The 17415-nt window shown below is 46.0% G+C and overlaps 1 protein-coding gene and 2 long non-coding RNA genes across 5 annotated transcripts; all 3 read right to left on the minus strand.

Moving 5' to 3' along the window:
* Positions 1-209: 209 nt before the first annotated feature.
* Positions 210-1516, minus strand: LOC136006267 (uncharacterized). Its single transcript, XR_010609036.1, has 3 exons — positions 1459-1516; positions 1308-1365; positions 210-378 (listed from the first exon to the last, which is right to left on the minus strand). It is a non-coding gene; the product is annotated as an uncharacterized LOC136006267 (long non-coding RNA).
* A 176-nt stretch (positions 1517-1692) lies between these two features.
* Positions 1693-4997, minus strand: LOC136006269 (uncharacterized). Of its 2 annotated transcripts, none has more exons than XR_010609039.1 (4): positions 4936-4997; positions 3769-3908; positions 3041-3210; positions 1693-1800 (listed from the first exon to the last, which is right to left on the minus strand). It is a non-coding gene; the product is annotated as an uncharacterized LOC136006269 (long non-coding RNA). The 2 variants fall into 2 exon arrangements; XR_010609038.1 differs by lacking the exon at positions 1693-1800 and adding an exon at positions 2254-2335.
* A 3697-nt stretch (positions 4998-8694) lies between these two features.
* LOC136006268 (E3 ubiquitin-protein ligase RBBP6-like) lies at positions 8695-13619 on the minus strand. Of its 2 annotated transcripts, XM_065664306.1 has the most exons (3): positions 12186-12434; positions 10929-11025; positions 8695-8893 (listed from the first exon to the last, which is right to left on the minus strand). In XM_065664306.1, exons 1-3 carry the CDS (start codon positions 12349-12351, stop codon positions 8749-8751), a joined length of 408 nt encoding a protein of 135 aa, XP_065520378.1. In that variant the 5' UTR covers positions 12352-12434; the 3' UTR covers positions 8695-8748. The 2 variants fall into 2 exon arrangements, 1 of the variants encoding a protein (XP_065520378.1); XR_010609037.1 differs by lacking the exons at positions 8695-8893; positions 12186-12434 and adding an exon at positions 13320-13619 and having other exon boundaries at positions 10982-11025.
* Between the last annotated feature and the right edge of the window lie 3796 nt (positions 13620-17415).

Raw genomic sequence — 17415 nt, forward strand, 5'->3', positions numbered from 1 at the left:
CTCCTGGCATTGATACTAATCAATGTGGTTTTTCCCATGGCTTCACACCACCTGGAGCAATGCCCCAACTACCCATCCTCTCGGTGGCCATCCCCAGCCCAGCCCCGTCACCTGCAGGGTGAGCAGGGGCTGCATTAACCCCCTACTCACTTCCCGCTGTGCAAATGACTGCAGGCAGAGAGAGGTGCTGTGAAGCAAGCACCCAGACCTTTTAATGAATGAAACAAGAAACAGGGATGCGGGGGAGGGCTGGGGCAGGTCCTTGACCATCAATGGTGTCTTCTTTGTGCGGGTGACCTTGACCTTGAACGGTGATGACCATGTGACCTTGTCCTGGAAGAATAGTCACGACTCCTCCTTCTGCTTCCAGGGAGCGGCCTGGGAGGAACGGGTCAGAAAGAAGGATTACATGGAAAGGCTTGTGAACAGAATGCATGGGTCGCACTTGAAGAATGAACCGAGTGCAATCTGTAAACAGAGGGAGCACTGTAAGAGAGAATGCCCTCAGAGTCAAAATAAACACTGGAGATTTAGTGGAATGTCAGGGCCTGCCCTGACATACTTTGGATGAAGATTGAGGAGGGGCGGGGGAAGATTCGAAACCCTCCCCAGCAGAGCCCCTGGTTACAGTTAGCTTGGGGACTGATAAAGTAAAATTTCTTGTAGAAACAGAAGCTACTTATTCTGTTATAAATTCTTGTAGAGTGCAAGTTGTCTATACAGAAGCTTCTATATAGAAAGCTAGCTATAACAAATCTATACCAAAATGAAGGACTAACATGACACAGAAACAGGCTCTTCTCTCTCCAGCTGAGAGAAAGCGGCTTGGCTGTTTGAGATGGCTAAATGGAAAAAATTCAGAATTGTCATAAAATGACAGCACTGATTTTTCCAATAACTGCCTCAATCAGTATCAACTATGTTGTTAAAACAAGACTGTTGGATGCTGATTTCTACTGACAAAAACCATTTCTTCAGCCCTACTCAGCCAGTAATCCAGAGCTTTCCATCCGATTCTTTAATTGTATTTGATTTTTATACGTACTTACGGTTTTCTCGAAAAACATCCTTTTTTCAGTCTTCTTTTTAATCATTTGCCAGCGTTTTAGTTGAAATAATCTTACTGCAAGCACACATCCCCTTTCTTATAGCCAGTTCAAATTAAGCCGTTTAAAAATCAGTTACCAGTTGTATTCCCCGCAACTCTCTGTGCACACTTACTTGATTATCGATCAGCTGTTGTGTAAGTCATACGTTACAGCCTAGGTTACAAGCAGCTATATATTGAATTTCTATAGCATACTTACAGTTCACAGCTTGTTCTGGCACCTGGTGAGTGGATGGTACTGTCTGTCCTCGGAGGATCTTTTGGAGAGGGGAGAAGAAAAAGAAAAAAAGCCCATTCAGCTTATCTGAAGGTAATTTTTTAACAGAAATTCTAAAGCTATCATTACTTACCAGTTGTGGGTACTGATTGTCCTTGGGAGCCCAGAAGACTTGGTAGCGCTAGTTGTTTTCGTACAGAAACTCGACAGCCCTTGTGAATAAATGCAAACAGCTGGAAAATAAGCTCTACTGAAATACTGGAGTCACTGCATATGTGGAAATCAAACTTACCTTCTCTTCCAACAGGCTGCTGATTGACAGAGAGGAAGACTGAGGCAGTTCAGCGGCAGTCACCAAAGCAGCAGGAGGGATAAGGGTCGTGAGCGGTGGTGGAGGCGGTGGCGGCTGCTGCCGCCGAATCTGCTTACGGAGCCTTTTTGTGTAGCCAGCTCCATTTTTGAAGTTGTTCACAGCCTAGAGGCAGAGGAACATTTTGTAAAGGCAATCTGAAGCTTCAGCAGATACACCAACAAAAGCCTCCGCAGAGTAAAATTACTTGTGTATTCCTGGAAATGCTATCAATCCTAACAGCATTCAACCACAGCTATATATACACACCACATTAAACACTGATGCCAATGACTGTTAACTCAGGGTATCCGTATTTAAAATACTTCAGTGTTAACACCAAATTTGAAAGTGAGGTGATTGTGTTAAACAGAAGCGTGACCTGAATTTGCCAGATTGTCTCTAAAGAGCTGTCAGAGATAATGTGTTTGAAAAGTAAATTTAGCCTTATTCAATTTATCTTTCCTTAAGGCTAAATTAATATTACAGTATTACTGTCTTCTCTCTCAGCTCCTTACAAGCTCTTTGTACAATTGATGTAAAAGTCATCACGCTACCTGGCGTAGGCTCTGGTTGGCAACTAAAGCATCAGGAGAAACACCTGTCTGATGACACGCTGGGCATATGCATTCCTCCGACTCCAGCAATGCCGTTCTAATACCTGTGCATAATTAGTATAATCACAATACAATAGTTTTTAGCCAAACTAGGGAAAGTTGTTGGGTTCTAATCAAAACACATATATGATTCATGGGCGAATATGGTCTTGAGTGTACAGCATGAAGCTACAAATGTTCAAGAGTGTAAAAAATTTCAAGTATGCAGCAAATAGTTACACAGTATTACCACTTCACTGCTGTAATATTTGAAGATGGAGTGTAGGCTGTGTCTTCATGATTCAACTCATCCTTTTTCCACTGTCCACTACAGAAAGAAGTCATTGACCCCAAAGTTAATGAGCAAAGCACATCTCAAAAAAAAGCATTGGTAGGTCTGAGTTCTGACAGTTTGAACCAGCTCTCCCATGGAGAAGAATGTGGATTAAATGCCTAAGTATCTGGCTGTATAATTTTGCACGATAGAAAGGGCTGTGGACAAACATTTGATATCTAATACTGTAATCACCTGCACAGTTAGGCACTCCTCTGCATGTAAAGAGGATGTAACTGGATCTGTAGAAGGAGAAACAAGTTTTCTGCCTTTTTTTTTTTTTTTTTTTCCTTTATACGAGCCGAGTCCTTTCCTAGTCAGGGTATACTTAGGTTTTAATTAGAACAGGTAACAAAGTAATTTTGTTATCTGTTGGTTGTGCTTTCTGAAGATCAGATGTGATGTTTTGAATTAACAACATGGGAATAACACTTACATTCGTCACAATAACTGCTTCCACAGCAGGGAAGAATAGCTGCGTCAGTCATTATATCTTTACAAATGAGACATAACAGCTCATCCGGAATAGGACCATCAGAAGAGGAGGAGGATGGCTCCTCTGGTGAAAATGGAGGCCTTTCCCTCTTTCCTCTAGCATACGCTTCCCTGGAGGGCGTGTGGGGAAGGAAAAAGAACAAATTTAAAGATGGGTAAAGGAATACTTTCCCAAGCTTTGCATTTTATCAGAAGAAGATACTAGATAGAATTCTTCTCATTCCACATTAGCCTTCTGAACTGTAGGCATTGAGCTGAAACTACTTTGCTAGAGCCATAACACTGAAAAACAAACACTCGGAGGGGGAGGAAATCTCAATCCGACAGCTATTGGTTAAATTTTTGTAAGAAGCGTTTGAAACATAAACCAGAAGCAAAATGAGCTATCAAAGAGAATGTCTCCCCTGTCAACACTACTGAAATGTTTTGCAGAAATACAGATCCTTGGTGCATCACAACTCGGACCAACTTCCAGGCGCATGACAAGTATGAATGACCACCCTCTTTTCACATGAGCAAGTATCACAGATTTTAAGGTTAAAATGCAACGACTGCGCTTCCTCTCCCGTAATTATAGAGGCAGTCCAACTTGGTAGCATGTCCGCTCAGATGTTTATGCATGCTTTCTCTCGTTCGCTTTCTGGTCAGGTCAGTTCATTCCATACTTACGCATTAATAATCGGTATTGCATATTTTCCAGTGTTTGTCAGCATTGCACCCTTTGTGTTGGGATCTTTCACCTCTATCATGAAACTCCTTGGAATTCCTGTGCTCCTTTTCAGTCTGGGCACAGCCTCAACATTTTTGTCCTGTTAAGAAAAATATGCAGGCATACCTCATCTTAAGACCTGCGCTTAAAATGACAGCTCAGTGATGACTGTAAGAAGCAAAAGCCTTTAAATCCTCTCCTTTTACCCAGCGTGAAGGTTGTTCAAGCAAAATACTTCTTTTCCTAAATGAACATGGCCAGGATGTTCCTAAGTCAGCTATTGTTCCTAAGTCAGCTTCTCAGGGAAGTGGTGGAATCACTGTCCCTGAAGTGTTCAAAAGAACACGTAGATGAGGCCCTTAGTGACACGGTTCGTGATGGATTTGGCAGTCCTGAAGTATCGGTTGGACTTGATGCACCCCCTCCAGCCTAGCTGGCTCTATGATTCTGTGAAAGGCTTAAACAGAGTTTTGATCTGAGTCGACATTCTTTGGCTTAACAGCAGGTTTCTTAAGGGTGAAATATCCCTTACCTCATGATCCACTGGGAGAAGAGACACAAACCTGCTCCTCTCCCAAAGCACAGTTCAGAGGGAAAGCTTAAATAAGGGCTCTGGATCAGCCAATGGAGAAACATCTGTTCACCAGCTATAGATGAAGGTTGAATTCACGCCTCATGCGTATACATTCAGTGACTAGTGTTAAAGGGCATGAATACTCAGCCAGAGACTTGTGTCAGTAAACCACACAAATATTCAATAGATGGGGTCAACAGAAACATCTTGGTTTCATACAAAATACTGAAAACATGAACTGTCATTAAAAAGTGTTAAAACAGAAACATCTCCAGTAATACTGAAATACATAAAAATATGCATGTAAATTCACAGATGAAAACATCTATGGACCTATTTTGTGTCTGCGGCTTAGAAAAAGGAAAAAATTACATTCATAACCCTGGCTTTCCCTTGAACTTTGAAGGGCTTTTCAGCATTGCCATGCAACCTCTGTATTTCACCTCAAGAGCAACAGTTCTTAATACGATTATTCCTGTATTTGTTATTTGACTGCCAAGGTCAGAAATTAAACAAGGTCAGAAAGTAACACCGGGAGTCCCCCAAATCTTACCCCATTTCTTGGGCAGTCCTTTCTATAGTGGCCAGGTTTTCCGCAGCGAAAGCAAACATATGATGGCGGAGGTGTACCCAAGGGCTTCTTCATGTGACTAGAACGGTTTGAGGAAGAAAAAAGTATGCATGTGAAGGTATGCATGTGTCTCTTTTGTTAAAACAAACATCTACACAGTTTTTCCATAATCATCGAAGAACTGATTTGACATTATCAACACTTACTTGACTGGGCCGTATTCACGGGAAGACTGTATCATCATGGCTTTTATTTTATCTTCTTCAGAAGCATTGGCTTCAGCCAGGTTGGCAGTCTGTTTGACACGGAATTATTTGACACACACATTAGAAACACGCAAGCTCACCCAGTCAAAGACAACACCACGTGCTCAATCCTGTAAAGAGCACCACCGTGCTAGCTGATGTTGCCTGAAAACAGCTGCTTCTATGAAACACAGTTGTCCTGAGAGTGCGCTGGGGAGACTCTGTGCTTGTTCACGATGCTTATGTGCCTGCTAGCCTACTTGAAAAGAGCATTCTTGAGCACTCAAAACATGAGGCTTGACATAGACTTGTGTAACCGATCCACTTTTCTTCCAAGTGGACTGAAGTGACGAGTGAAAGAAATGACATTAGCAGTAGTTTTCTACTGGTTTTGAAGCTCCAGCCCATTTGAAGGAGAAGATAGCTACTGTGCATTTAATTGAGAAAGATTTCTGCAAGTTATATTATTTACATTTTGCAGGATTAAAAAGAACACACAATGTTAGCGGCAGGGCTGTAGTTTTTGCTTGCTGAAATTCAGCATCAGACACAGAAGCACCGAAGGGAATCTTTCTGGTCCCTCAGCAAGACACAAGGTTCTTTTCAGCAGAAATGTGACCATCGTGTCCTGTAGGCAATCCAAACTGCATTCCCCCCCCCCACTAACTTCTTCCTACTAAGGGATTTAACTACAGTGAGCACAACCTGCATGCTTTTCCAGGGAACTGTGTCCTTTTAATGTACATATTGTAATACCACCCATGTGCAGAACTAGATCTTGAAGCCAGCTGATTTTTCTGATGTTTTTATTACACACTAGTCCATATACAAGAAAGGTCGAAGGGAGTGACTGTAAAAGATATGGACCTTCAACCTCCCAGCTTTCAGATCAGCCACGTATGTCTTCACTTCTACGTCCATTCGTTCACAAGAGCAATCAACCAGTTTCTGCATTTTATTAAATGTTTTCTTCACATACACAGTTTTTTCTTATCAGTTATAAGATCCAGATGGACATCTATGAAATCATTTCCATTAATGTTTACAGGAAATTTTGCAGACATTTGACTAATTTGTTCGAACCCAAACAGTTTACAAAACATATCCAAACCCCACAAAACATTACTAGGAATAGATCAAAATTCAACTATGGCATTTAATGCACTGTAATAAAAAAAAAAAAAAAACCAAAAAATATTTCACAGCACACTGCCCCTGTGCTAAGCCAGTCTGAATAATGTGTTTAAGCAAGAGTTTTGAGCTGCTTTACAATTTGTTCATGCATTTCTCAAAAGATTAAATGTCCACACCACTTGGACAGTTTTTCACATTTGAGAGTAAAACTTCACATGGGTTTACAGAACCAAGGACACATGCACTGACAGCCAAAGGCACAAAGTTTAATTTCTTCAGTGAGAGAGGGAAGACGCTGACGGTGCGGAGACCTCTCGTTCTTAGAAATGAACTCCTGTCCCTCTTCTTAGGAGAAAGAACTAGCTCCCATCTTTTTCATTCAATTGGCTAGCACTACGCTTTTTCACAAAGCGCAGTCATTAGTGTCTTGCCAAAGTTACACAGTGTTGAGCCAAAAGAGCAAGCAGCTCCATCCCAAAACAGGCCATTGCAACATTTTCAGGTGGCCACATCTGCTAATACGCCGTAGATACACATTGATACGTTCCTCTAAACAATCAAGTACACAATTTACACAGTTGACACAGCCTGCATTCAAACAAATTTGATTGTGTTCTCCACTGTCTATAGGCTGGAATTTATGAAACTGTGCAGTATCAAAGAATGCTTCTATGCCTCTAATGACTAGAAATTCAAAACTAGCCGTGCCATTGTCCAAGTTCCAGAAACACTTCTACTTCAGCTGTTGCAAACTGCCCTAATGTCCATAACATACAGCCAATTAAATTCTTTTGTAAAAATGGTGTTAGATTCCAACACAAAATTAATGAAACCTAGGAAAAACAGTAAACAGTTTCTGAGGTACTGCTGCTTTACGTCCTGAAGATGAGTAACGCTGCAACATTATGTTGAGGCTGAGAAGGTACTCCCCTTCTGTCTTCCCAAACTGGCAAGTACTCCTTACAGCACAGTACCAAATTATACATACTTTTTAAAGTTAAAACAAATACTTTATTAAAAATTAAAGGTTTGTTCACATTACAACAGTTATCCATCTATAGACTGCAAGTAAGGCTTAAAAGTATGAAGGAAACACTTATTTTTAAGTATTTTACAACTATATATAGCTATATATATACACACACACCTTTGAAAGCTGGGCCAGAGAAACAGATGCAGAAGACTCGTCATTCATTTGTTCAGCAAAAAATAAACGCATATTCAAGTTCTATAATCGAAACATAGCAAGAGTTAACCTCTACTAGAGTCTGAAAATCTGCACTATATCCTCTGCGTGTCACTGAAGGAGGCATTTCCAACCTACTGTAATTTGTATTTGTTCAGAATAAAGTCCAAACCTATGACAGCTGAAAAGTGCCTATGTGGTTAATGAGACAAAACTAAACTAACCAATTCGCTTGAGAGGGACTTACTGCTCCAGAATATCTCAGAGCGGGGCCCTTGTGAAAAATGCTAAAGTTTATCTGAGAAGGAAGCATCACTACAGGATACTTACTTGCAGTGTAGTTTGTAAATTAATCAGTTAATGTCTCATCATTTAAACATGCATTTATACAGTTATGCCTTGATGAACATAGTAGCTGCCTGTCAAGATAAAAAGCAGCCCTGAAACATGAACTCTGCCCTTCTTCTCAATAACTGCAAAGATGCCAAACTCACCATACCCCACCAAACCCAAACACCAATCTGAACCATCAGCCATAAAAGTAACCTGCCAACTTGTCTAGAAAAAAAGAAACTGCTCACATTATTGGGAAAAAAAAAAAAAAAAGGTGTTTACTATGACAGAGTAGCCCATAAAAATGGATAAAAAATATTTCTTGTATTTTAATAGACCACAGGACATACTATCCAAATTAGTTTGGGAAGTGTGAGAATTCTTATTATTCTTCTTTCTATCAGACCAAACCCAATCTTTCATGATGATGAAAGCATGGATTTAAAGCACAGTCACGGCATTTTTTCCTCCACTGCAAACATACTCCTCCCTCCCAGCTGCCTACACAGCTTGTAGCTTGCCACAGTGAAGTCCTCAGGCCACTAGTTAGGAGTGGGCCACAGTGTGTGCAGAGAACTACTACTTAAGTGCAGTTTTTACAAAAAGCACAGAAAAGGCTGTACAAACTCACAACATTACTAACTATAGGCAGACAGATCTCGAATGTGGCACCAAGTTCAGTTGTGCACACCTGGAACCTGCAGGAACTAAAGATGATCAGGCACTATCTGCACAACACAAAGGCACACAGGACATATTCTAGCATATGCAATAGGAAATACCATGCATTACTAGGCATAAATCCCAACATTCACATCAGAACTGTGCAAATTGATGGCGTGACTCAGTTTTCACTGTGATGAATCAGTACATTTGAATTACAATCTGTACTATGTTTTACTGGAGGACAGATGAACTTAATGTTTGGAAAATTAACACAAAGCTACATTGTTTAGAATTCAGTGCAGTGTGTAGAAAAAAGGGTGAGGGTGGGTTTTTACATACTGCTTCTGATGTTCTGCTCGCTGGCTCAGTTTGACTTCTAGGAGGAGACAGAAAGGCGATCAGAACTTAAAGCACTTGTACCCAACAGAAAGCACCAAAAATCATTTATAAAACCCAAACATCAAAACATTATGTTCTGAGAGTCTAGTGAATGTGGAAATTTATTTGTATACACAAACTGTTATCTCTTGGTCACTCAGTGCAACTAAAAAAACCTCCAAAATCCCATTTCTACTTTGTCATGAAGTCAGACCTACAGAACACAACAGTGCAAGAGAAAGTCCTCAGATATTTTCTCTGCCACAAAAGTATCAAATATATCAAGTCGGTACTACAGTTTTGTGTTCTTAAATAATCAACCCTCAAACTATGAATGTAACTTCAGGCAATCTGTACATCCCTAGTATTACAAACGGGTGTCACATACAGTGCTTTAGTTTCTATGGCGGAACAGTGATAGTCCCAACACTTCAAAGGGCAAGTTTACTTCAGTGAAAAAAAATCAGTCATCTGACAAAGAAATAACAAAACTGTCAGCAGCTTATCCTTTAGAACAGGGTTTCTTTGTGGAAGCCCAAGCACTGTGTTCAGGTGTCTACCGGACTTAGCCGTCAAAGTGCCAAAGTACTAGACATGTTACATACGCTTTATTGACTAAAAATAGTAGTAGAAATATCACCTGAAAGAAGCTGCTCCTGGGATTTTGCGTGACTGAGGAGCCCTGTGACAAAAAAAAAACAAAAGAAGTCTTAATTGCCAGAATTTGCTTTACGATAATGCTGCAGTATTTTAAGAAATACTTATTCCATCTGAAAGCTTGCTGCGATTCCACCTACTCACTGACCTGCATCTGTCTATCATGAGTCAGAGATGCAACCCTGGTACAGTTAACAAACAATTCACACATCATCCAAAGTGTCCCAGGAGCAGAGGCTGCTCTGGAATTTAGGTACAAACAGTGAGGCTGCTGCTTACATCCACCTACTTCCTGAAGGTAAGTAAGTACTTTAGATTACAACACAATGGTTGTTTCATCCATTTACCTTGAAGAACAGACTACAAGGCAAGTAATGCAGCCTCTCCACCATTCCATCATACATTCAACCTGCCCCAACATTAAGCAGTCTGTCAGCTGTCTCTGCACTGTTTCCAGCTGAAGGAACAGAAAGCTGATCTGCCCGATACATTTTCAATGCTAGAAGAGCAGTGCCATTCTTTCCTTATCCCCACATACAGGTACGTATTTGATCTTTGGTGCTAGCAGCATCTATCCTCTCATTTTATGGCAGCATTACAATACAAGGAAAGGGTGCCATCCACACGCCTATCAGCTCAGGGTAAAAACAGCCTTAGGAGGATAGCTACCAACTTCTGGTAATGTGCTAAGCTGCTTACTGAGTTCCAGGTTTGGAAAGGATTAACTATTCCTTCATTGGACTTGCCCAAGAGGCAATACACTTTATGATACTGTTCTTTTTCTCTTGCCCAAAACAGATACTGGCTTTGGGAAACTAATAGGAATCGCTTTTGAATGGAACTTCTTGTTTGCATGGTTTGCCAGCTGGCAAGCATCGGTCTTTCCTGCATGGCTAGTATGCAAACCCCACGCATTTGGGGCATAAGAATACCTGACGTATCCTGTCCCTCTCCCCCAAATGCAAGAAAAGGTCAAACACTAAGAACCAGACTCTTCTGAGACAGGAGCAAATTTTAAGTTTACACCACACTGCTGAACTGTCTTTGCTAGAAAAGCCATAAAAGCAAACACATATAACAAGGAATCTCTCCACGCAGACAAAACAGGATCTACGACTTGGCTCTCAGAAAAATTAACCCCAAGAACAAACCCTATAGAATCATTTTAAAAGTTTCCATTGTTGGAGTTTGAACCCCATACCCCAGCAGGCCTGAAAACATAAGTCTGTTTCGGGACCGATACATGAAAATCTACCTAGCGACAACAAAAATTAACGGAAGCTTTAACTAGATACAATCCGAATGCCTCACATGCATTGAAACAGTTCACACACTGAAACCAACAGCAGAGAATGCAAGGCTGTGTGGACACTTACGTAACATCTGTTTTGCGCGTAGCTTTAACTCCTCCAGCAGGGATTCTTTTAACAATTACCAAAGAGTTTTTAGGAATCAGGGCATCTTCTGTGTATTCTGAAACCAACAGAAATACAGAAAAAGACATTCAAAGGGACATGTATTAATACATAATTAACTACACGGCACTTCAGAGAAGGCCTTTACAGATACAGAAGCCAAGTTTTAGATGTAACATCGTGCTTTCGCTGTCTGAACACACCAACAGTACCTTTCAAGACATTTTCAGGTTTGAGAACCAAACACCAGCAGCTAAATCTTTTTCCTTTTTTAAAAACAGTTTGAACGCCAACAGCAAAATGGTCTCGGAGGTCACTACAGGACAGCTGCTAATACAGGGGGTGCTTTCCTGAACTAACTGAAGTTGCTTTTGCTTCTCTTCGGCTACAAAACCCATAGATCTCTGGAGAAAAACAAACCACCACAGTCTCACCTGCATAAACCAGGTTCTAAAGTCTGACTAGCTTGCTCTGAAACAAGCCAGGCATTAGTGAAGGCATGAAAACTCAGATCCACTGCTTTCGCCACTGTTAACTGAGTCACTTCTGCTGCTGGTGCTCCAGAGTGAAAGAATGCAGAAGAGAGCCTGCCACCTTTGTCTATTTCTTGGAGCTTAATCCGTCCAAAGCCACACTTCTCATCTGCTCAGTGCTTTACATTTGCTTGATCAAGTCCGACACTAAGACTAGATCCAGCCACACCTAGGCTCCACCAGGAGTTTAGAAAGCCAGGGGGTCCACTCTGAACTTTGTGTCTCAGTGGGAGGGTCTCCTTTTTTTTCATCTTTGGTTTCTATGCAAATCATTTTAGCTTGATTCTACCTTGATTTTCTTTTTCAACATTCCATTGGACATAAACCATTGACCAAGCCTGAGACTAAGGCTAGACCTAGCTTCACCTAGGCTCCCCTCAGGGGTTTAGAAAGCTGGGGGCTCTGTTCTGGACATTGTGACTCAGTGTGCACATTTGACAAACTGGTGTAGCCGGCAGGACGCTAAATCAGATTTCATGACACCACCCCACTTAATCCCCGGCACCGCTTAGCCTCTTGGTGCTCCTGCCACCTGGCGGGATGGGCCCCAGGCTCACTCATGCTATGTGGGGATGAGCCATAAAAGGCAGAATGCGGCTGCCGCTGGCTGCGGCCGTCATGGGGTGGTCTGCAACGTCGCCAGCCAGGACATCCCCAAAGCCCTGCACATGCTGCGCACACGTACCTTCTTTGGTCTGGGCATTGCTGATCTGCAGATCACAGTTGGCTGCCTTCAGCTTCTCCTTGCGCATGATCTTGCACTTGAGGTCGCAAAGGGAGATGTCGAGGCCACCGAAGGTGACCGTGTCATAGTTCAGCTTGGAGAAGAACTTGTAGTGGATGCAAGACATGGTCGGGGCCAGGCAGTGCCTGCTCCACTACTGTGTCTAGCTCGGCAAATGACAGAGAGAGGCCTTGCAGCCTCTACGAAGGTGAGGGCTCGCGGCAAAGCCCACCGAGGGGGCTGGGGTGAGCAGCACGGGCCGAGTTTGTGCTGGCCAATGGCGTTCGGAGGTTGCAGCACTCCGCCACAGCCAGGCCCTGACACATCAGGCAGCCTTGGCTGACAGAGCCTCAGGCCTCCATCGTGGCGTAGCGAGGCCCTGGCTTTGCCACCTTAACAGCTCCAGGCTACGGCCCTCAGCAAGTGAGCAAGTGAGCCGTGCCGTTATGTCGGCACCTGCCCCAGTCCTCCTCAAAGCCCAGGGGAGGAGAGTTCCCCAGAGCCCTAGCTTGGCCTCAGTGTCCTCTCCCGCGTGCAGCACGCTGAGGCCTGACCAGCCTCTACGGCGACTCAAGCACCTCTGCCCCAGCCTTCGCCAGGTGCGACAACACAGCGCACCCAGGCAACCCAGCGCATTGTGACAAAAGCCTCGTGCCACGTGCAGCTCCAAGCACCCCCAAGGGGAGGGGGACCTGTCACACCTGGGCCTGTCACCGCCCTGAGCTGCCCGTGTCCTTGCTGTCACCCCAGCCTGACCTCACACAGTGACCATCCTGTCATCCCCAGGCTGTCACTACAGTGACCCTCCCGGCAACATCCAGCCAGGGTGAAACACCCTGCGGCGGACGCAGCCCCTCTGCGGTGCTCAGCTGCCCGTGCCACAGAGCCAGCAAAGGGAGGGGACATAACGAGGTGTTTTGAGTGCAGCTTCAAGAATCACAGACTTCAGCCAAAGCAGCCAATGACCATTTATGTTTATTGCCATCAACCAACGGACTTCCCCAGTGTCACACATCCATAGTTGCTTGAACTCTGGAGAAAAGGACTAAAAAGTAACAAACCTACCACCAGCACTGGGAGAGGCCGGGCACTCACCACAGCTCCCGCTCTCCGTCCTGCCAGGGAAACTCTTCAGCCCAGGCCCTTCTTTCTCTGCCTCTCTGCGCTCTCCCCTTTCCTCCTGGGCAGGCCCAGGGCCAGCTGCAGGGCGCAGGCCGGGCTGGGGCAGCTCGGGGGGCTCTGGCAGTCGCGGTGCCCGGTGCCTGTGCCCACAGCGGGGCTGTCTCCATCTCCCCAGGGGCTCGCTCGCCTCAGCGCTGGCCCCGGCCCTCCCCCGAGCTGGGCCGCAGCCCCAGCAGAAGCTGCAACACCCAACACCAGCATGGCCGCCGGCAGCCGCTGCCCTAGCACTACAGCTCCCGGCATGCCCCGGGGCGCTCCTCCTGCTGCCAGGCCCTGCTGGGCCACCGTCCCCTGGGCATAGGCCAGAGGGGGCGGGAAGAGCGCGTGGGAAAGGTCGGGGGAAGTGAGCCCGGGGGGGAGAAGGGCGGGAGCGAGCCGGAGCGGCTGCGGAGCAGCAGCGGTGTGGGGCGCGCTGAGGAGGCGGAGGGGGAGAGAGCAGCGGTGGCAGGGTCCAAGAGCCAAAAGGGCGGCGAGCAGGAGGGAGCCCAGAGGGAAGCACGGCCTGGCGAGGGGGGAATGCAGGGGGAACGGGGTGTTAGCGTCGGAACAAACACGTAACCACCGGCATGGTTATATGAGGTGCTTTATTGCAGCGCTGGGAAACCAGGGGTACGCACCCAAATCTGGTTCCAACCTCCTCACATTGATACAGGGTTAACAAATGTACAAGGGAACAATACAGGCACGCTGGCGGAGCGCAGACACCCCTGTCGTCCAGCGCTGTTTTTGCTCATATTCTACTTGCTATAATTAATAAAATTTTAATTGGATTATGATCCGTTGTGGTCTCAATTTATAACAGTTAGAAGAACCCCTTGCTTAAACAAAAGTATTGTCTGTTGTAAACACCTATCATGCTTACTAAGCAGAACAAGGCACAGACTACTGATAAGGGGAGGAGACAGAGGCCTGGTTCTACTGATAAGCAACTATTGACAAGGAAAAGCGAATGTCTGGGTCTATTGATAAGGGGGAGAAGCTGATGATTTATGGATTTGTATCAGATCTCCAAACATATCCCTTGCCTAGCACTGCCCTTTCTTCCTTCGACTTCCTGCAAACCCTGGGCCAAGGGGGTCTTCTCCTGACAGCTCTCATGGTGTGGAGCCCTGCAGGCTGGGATCGCATCCCAGGCACCATGGCTCTGATCTCTCCAGCCAGAAGCAGATCTCACCACATGTGTCTTGACTAGAACTGTAGTGTTGCTCTGCACCTCTCTCTGCACGCAAGCCTGCAGAGCTTTCTATTCAGTTCCTCAGCTCTGGGGAGCAGATCCAATGCACAACGGTGGGATCCAGGAAAGCCTCTGAGGCACAGAGGCTCCCAAGATTGATGTCCAGCAAAAGCCTCCTCCAGGATCACAAGCAGCAGCGCCGGCCAGCCAGGCTGTTACCAGCAGTGCTTCCATCTGATCAGTAAAGACCTCTATGCAAAGCACTGTGTCTGACACTGTGGGTCTTTCCTTGGTGGCTGTGACATACGCACTCAGCGGTGGGTGAGCTTTGGTGGGGCAGGGCAAGGCCACTGCAGGACAGAGGAGTTTCAGTCCTACTGAAGGGCAGCCCTGTCCCAAGACTTTGCTATAGCAGCTCGGCTGCAGCCCTGCTCTTGGTGGTCCCTGCCCCTTCTGGTCTCTGGCAGTGTGCCCTGCCATGGCTGCACAGCTCTGCTGTGGAGGGTGGAGAGGGGAGGAGGGAAGAGGAGAAGGAAGCACAGTGCTGGGCACCCAGGGCAACACAGCTGCCAGGGCAGCACCCGCAGGCTTGTAGTGCCAGGGCCCTGTACCTGGAGGCCAGCTGTGTCAGAGGTGTCCCGAGCAGGGACAATGAAACCCTAGGCAGGAAGCGTGCCTGGGCAGAGGGAAGCTATGGGAGGCAGCTTTTCAGTTGGGTAGCTTGGTTCTGCCAAAGCTCTGCTCAGGTTCCTGAGCTTTTTGTTCAACACTTGCTGGTTAGAATGGCAGGGGGGAGCTGAGGGGCCATAGGGACACTTCTGAAAGTCCTCTCCAGACATGGGAGGGGACATAATGCCTGCCCCTGGGGGCCTGAGAGCGGGCTGTGCAGGAGGAGGGAAGGAAGCCTGAAATTGCTGGCTCTTGGGCACCCACAGCCTGCCCAGGCTCTGTGAGCTGCTGGCAGTGATGCTTCCCGAGCCCAGGCAGGTTGAACACATGACAAAGGTGCAGTCTGTTAATCCTCTGTGCGCCATTTGTTCCCGAAAAGCCCTGATCTTGTGGGTCTCTGACTTGGGCTACATAGAAGATACTCTAACGGCACGGCTTCCTTGAGGACAGTGTCCAGACAGAGCTCTCCCCTCCCTTCTGCAAAATGCAGAGAAACAGCATCACACCACTGCTGCAAGTCCTTGGGACAGGCAGAACTGATTAAATCAACTCCAGGTGGGGAAAGTCACAGAGGGAGGAAAAACCTTCCTGGGGCAGGATTGCAACTGCACAAGTCACAGCTTCCTCTCCCCTGTGAGAGGAGCAGCTACATTTCATTTTCTTTCCTTTCTCCTCTCTTAAAGGACACAGAAGTCCTTCCAGCTGCTATGTCTCGAACTGAGGCACCAACAGAGGCACCTTCCAAGGAAAGGCCCTGTGCTGAAGCACCCTCAGGAAGGATGAAGTGTGTGTGAATGGGGGGCTCAGAGCATAAATGCAGCCACTGAAGGTGTCGAGGAAGCACCAGCCATGCCATACATCCCACTGGGATGCAGGGGATAATGTGGATTTGCACAGAGCCACAGCAGTCCTGGCTCTGCAGAGTCCAGCTGGTGCCACGGATGCAGACATCCTGGACATTCCTGACCAGCACAGGATTCTGAGGAAGGCAGGGGTTATGGCGAGGGGATACAAAGAGCAATGGTCCGTACAGACAAGGCTTTTCTGCTGGGAGGCGATGGAGGCACAGGGCACTTGCCCTGTTTTCCAGCTCTGCTCCCACTGCAGATGGCTACGAGGAATAGGATTCCCAGTGTCAGGCAATATTTCCAGGGGCAGCTATAAAGCCTGTGTGTTGAGATTGCCTTTCCTTCCACGGCTCTGTCTATAATTAAGCTGGGAATGGGGGTTCCTAAATGCAGTGCCTCAACTAGGCAATTTCTGGAGTGATTGCCGGCTGAATTTGAGCAAGAATTCCATGACATTTCCCCACTCCCTGGCATCCTTCCCCCAGCCAGCAGCAGCACACTTAGGAGCCTCTCTTGATGAATCCAGACCTCCACTGGGCAATTATTAATTTTGTTAAAGCTGTATTCCAATCCCTTTCAAAGTCAGGACAATACATGAATATCCATTGAAGGGGGAACACCGTGACACCCACTCTGACACTCCAATGGGTTTTTCCCCGATACAAAATGCCTCCTGGAAAAAATCCTGCCTTTGTGGCGTGTCATTCGTGGGGTTTTTACTGGAGCTTGGGAGACAGTGAAAGCAAGTAACACAACCGGAGGCTCCAAGGCAGTGCTGAGCAAGCTGCGAGGCCTGCACATAGCTGGGGCTGGGCTGATGTTTGAGGTGGTTACTTCAGCCCTCTCACTATGGGCAAAATTTCACTCCACATTTCCCTCCACAAACCAAAACTGGAAAAATGTCTGGTTTCAACTAGGCAGAATGTGCAATTCCAGCTCTCCAGAGATAGGCACCGTTCACCACGGGAAGGGTAGGGGCTGAACCAGCAGCACTAGGGTTTTGCTTGTTTCCTTCACACCTACTTCACCTTTTCTTTCTCCTACCAAGCAGGACTCACGCAATATCACAGTGCCAGATACGGGTCCCCTCCAGCCAATTCACCAAAGCTGGGTTTTTACAGTGCAATTTCTTTTTAAGGCTGATTCCCAGGTCTGGAGGGTGGGAAATGGGGAAAACTGGGGGTTTGTAACTGCACCCAGTCCTTCCCATAGTTTCCTTGGAGACTGGCTGCCTGTGCCATGAATCAGCTCTCAAATTCCATCAGCTCAGCTTGGTTATCAGATGAGTCATTGCTCCTCCTAGAGCTTTTGTTCTGAA

This window comes from Lathamus discolor, unplaced genomic scaffold, assembly GCF_037157495.1.
Source record: "Lathamus discolor isolate bLatDis1 unplaced genomic scaffold, bLatDis1.hap1 Scaffold_127, whole genome shotgun sequence".
Lineage (NCBI taxonomy): Eukaryota > Metazoa > Chordata > Aves > Psittaciformes > Psittacidae > Lathamus > Lathamus discolor.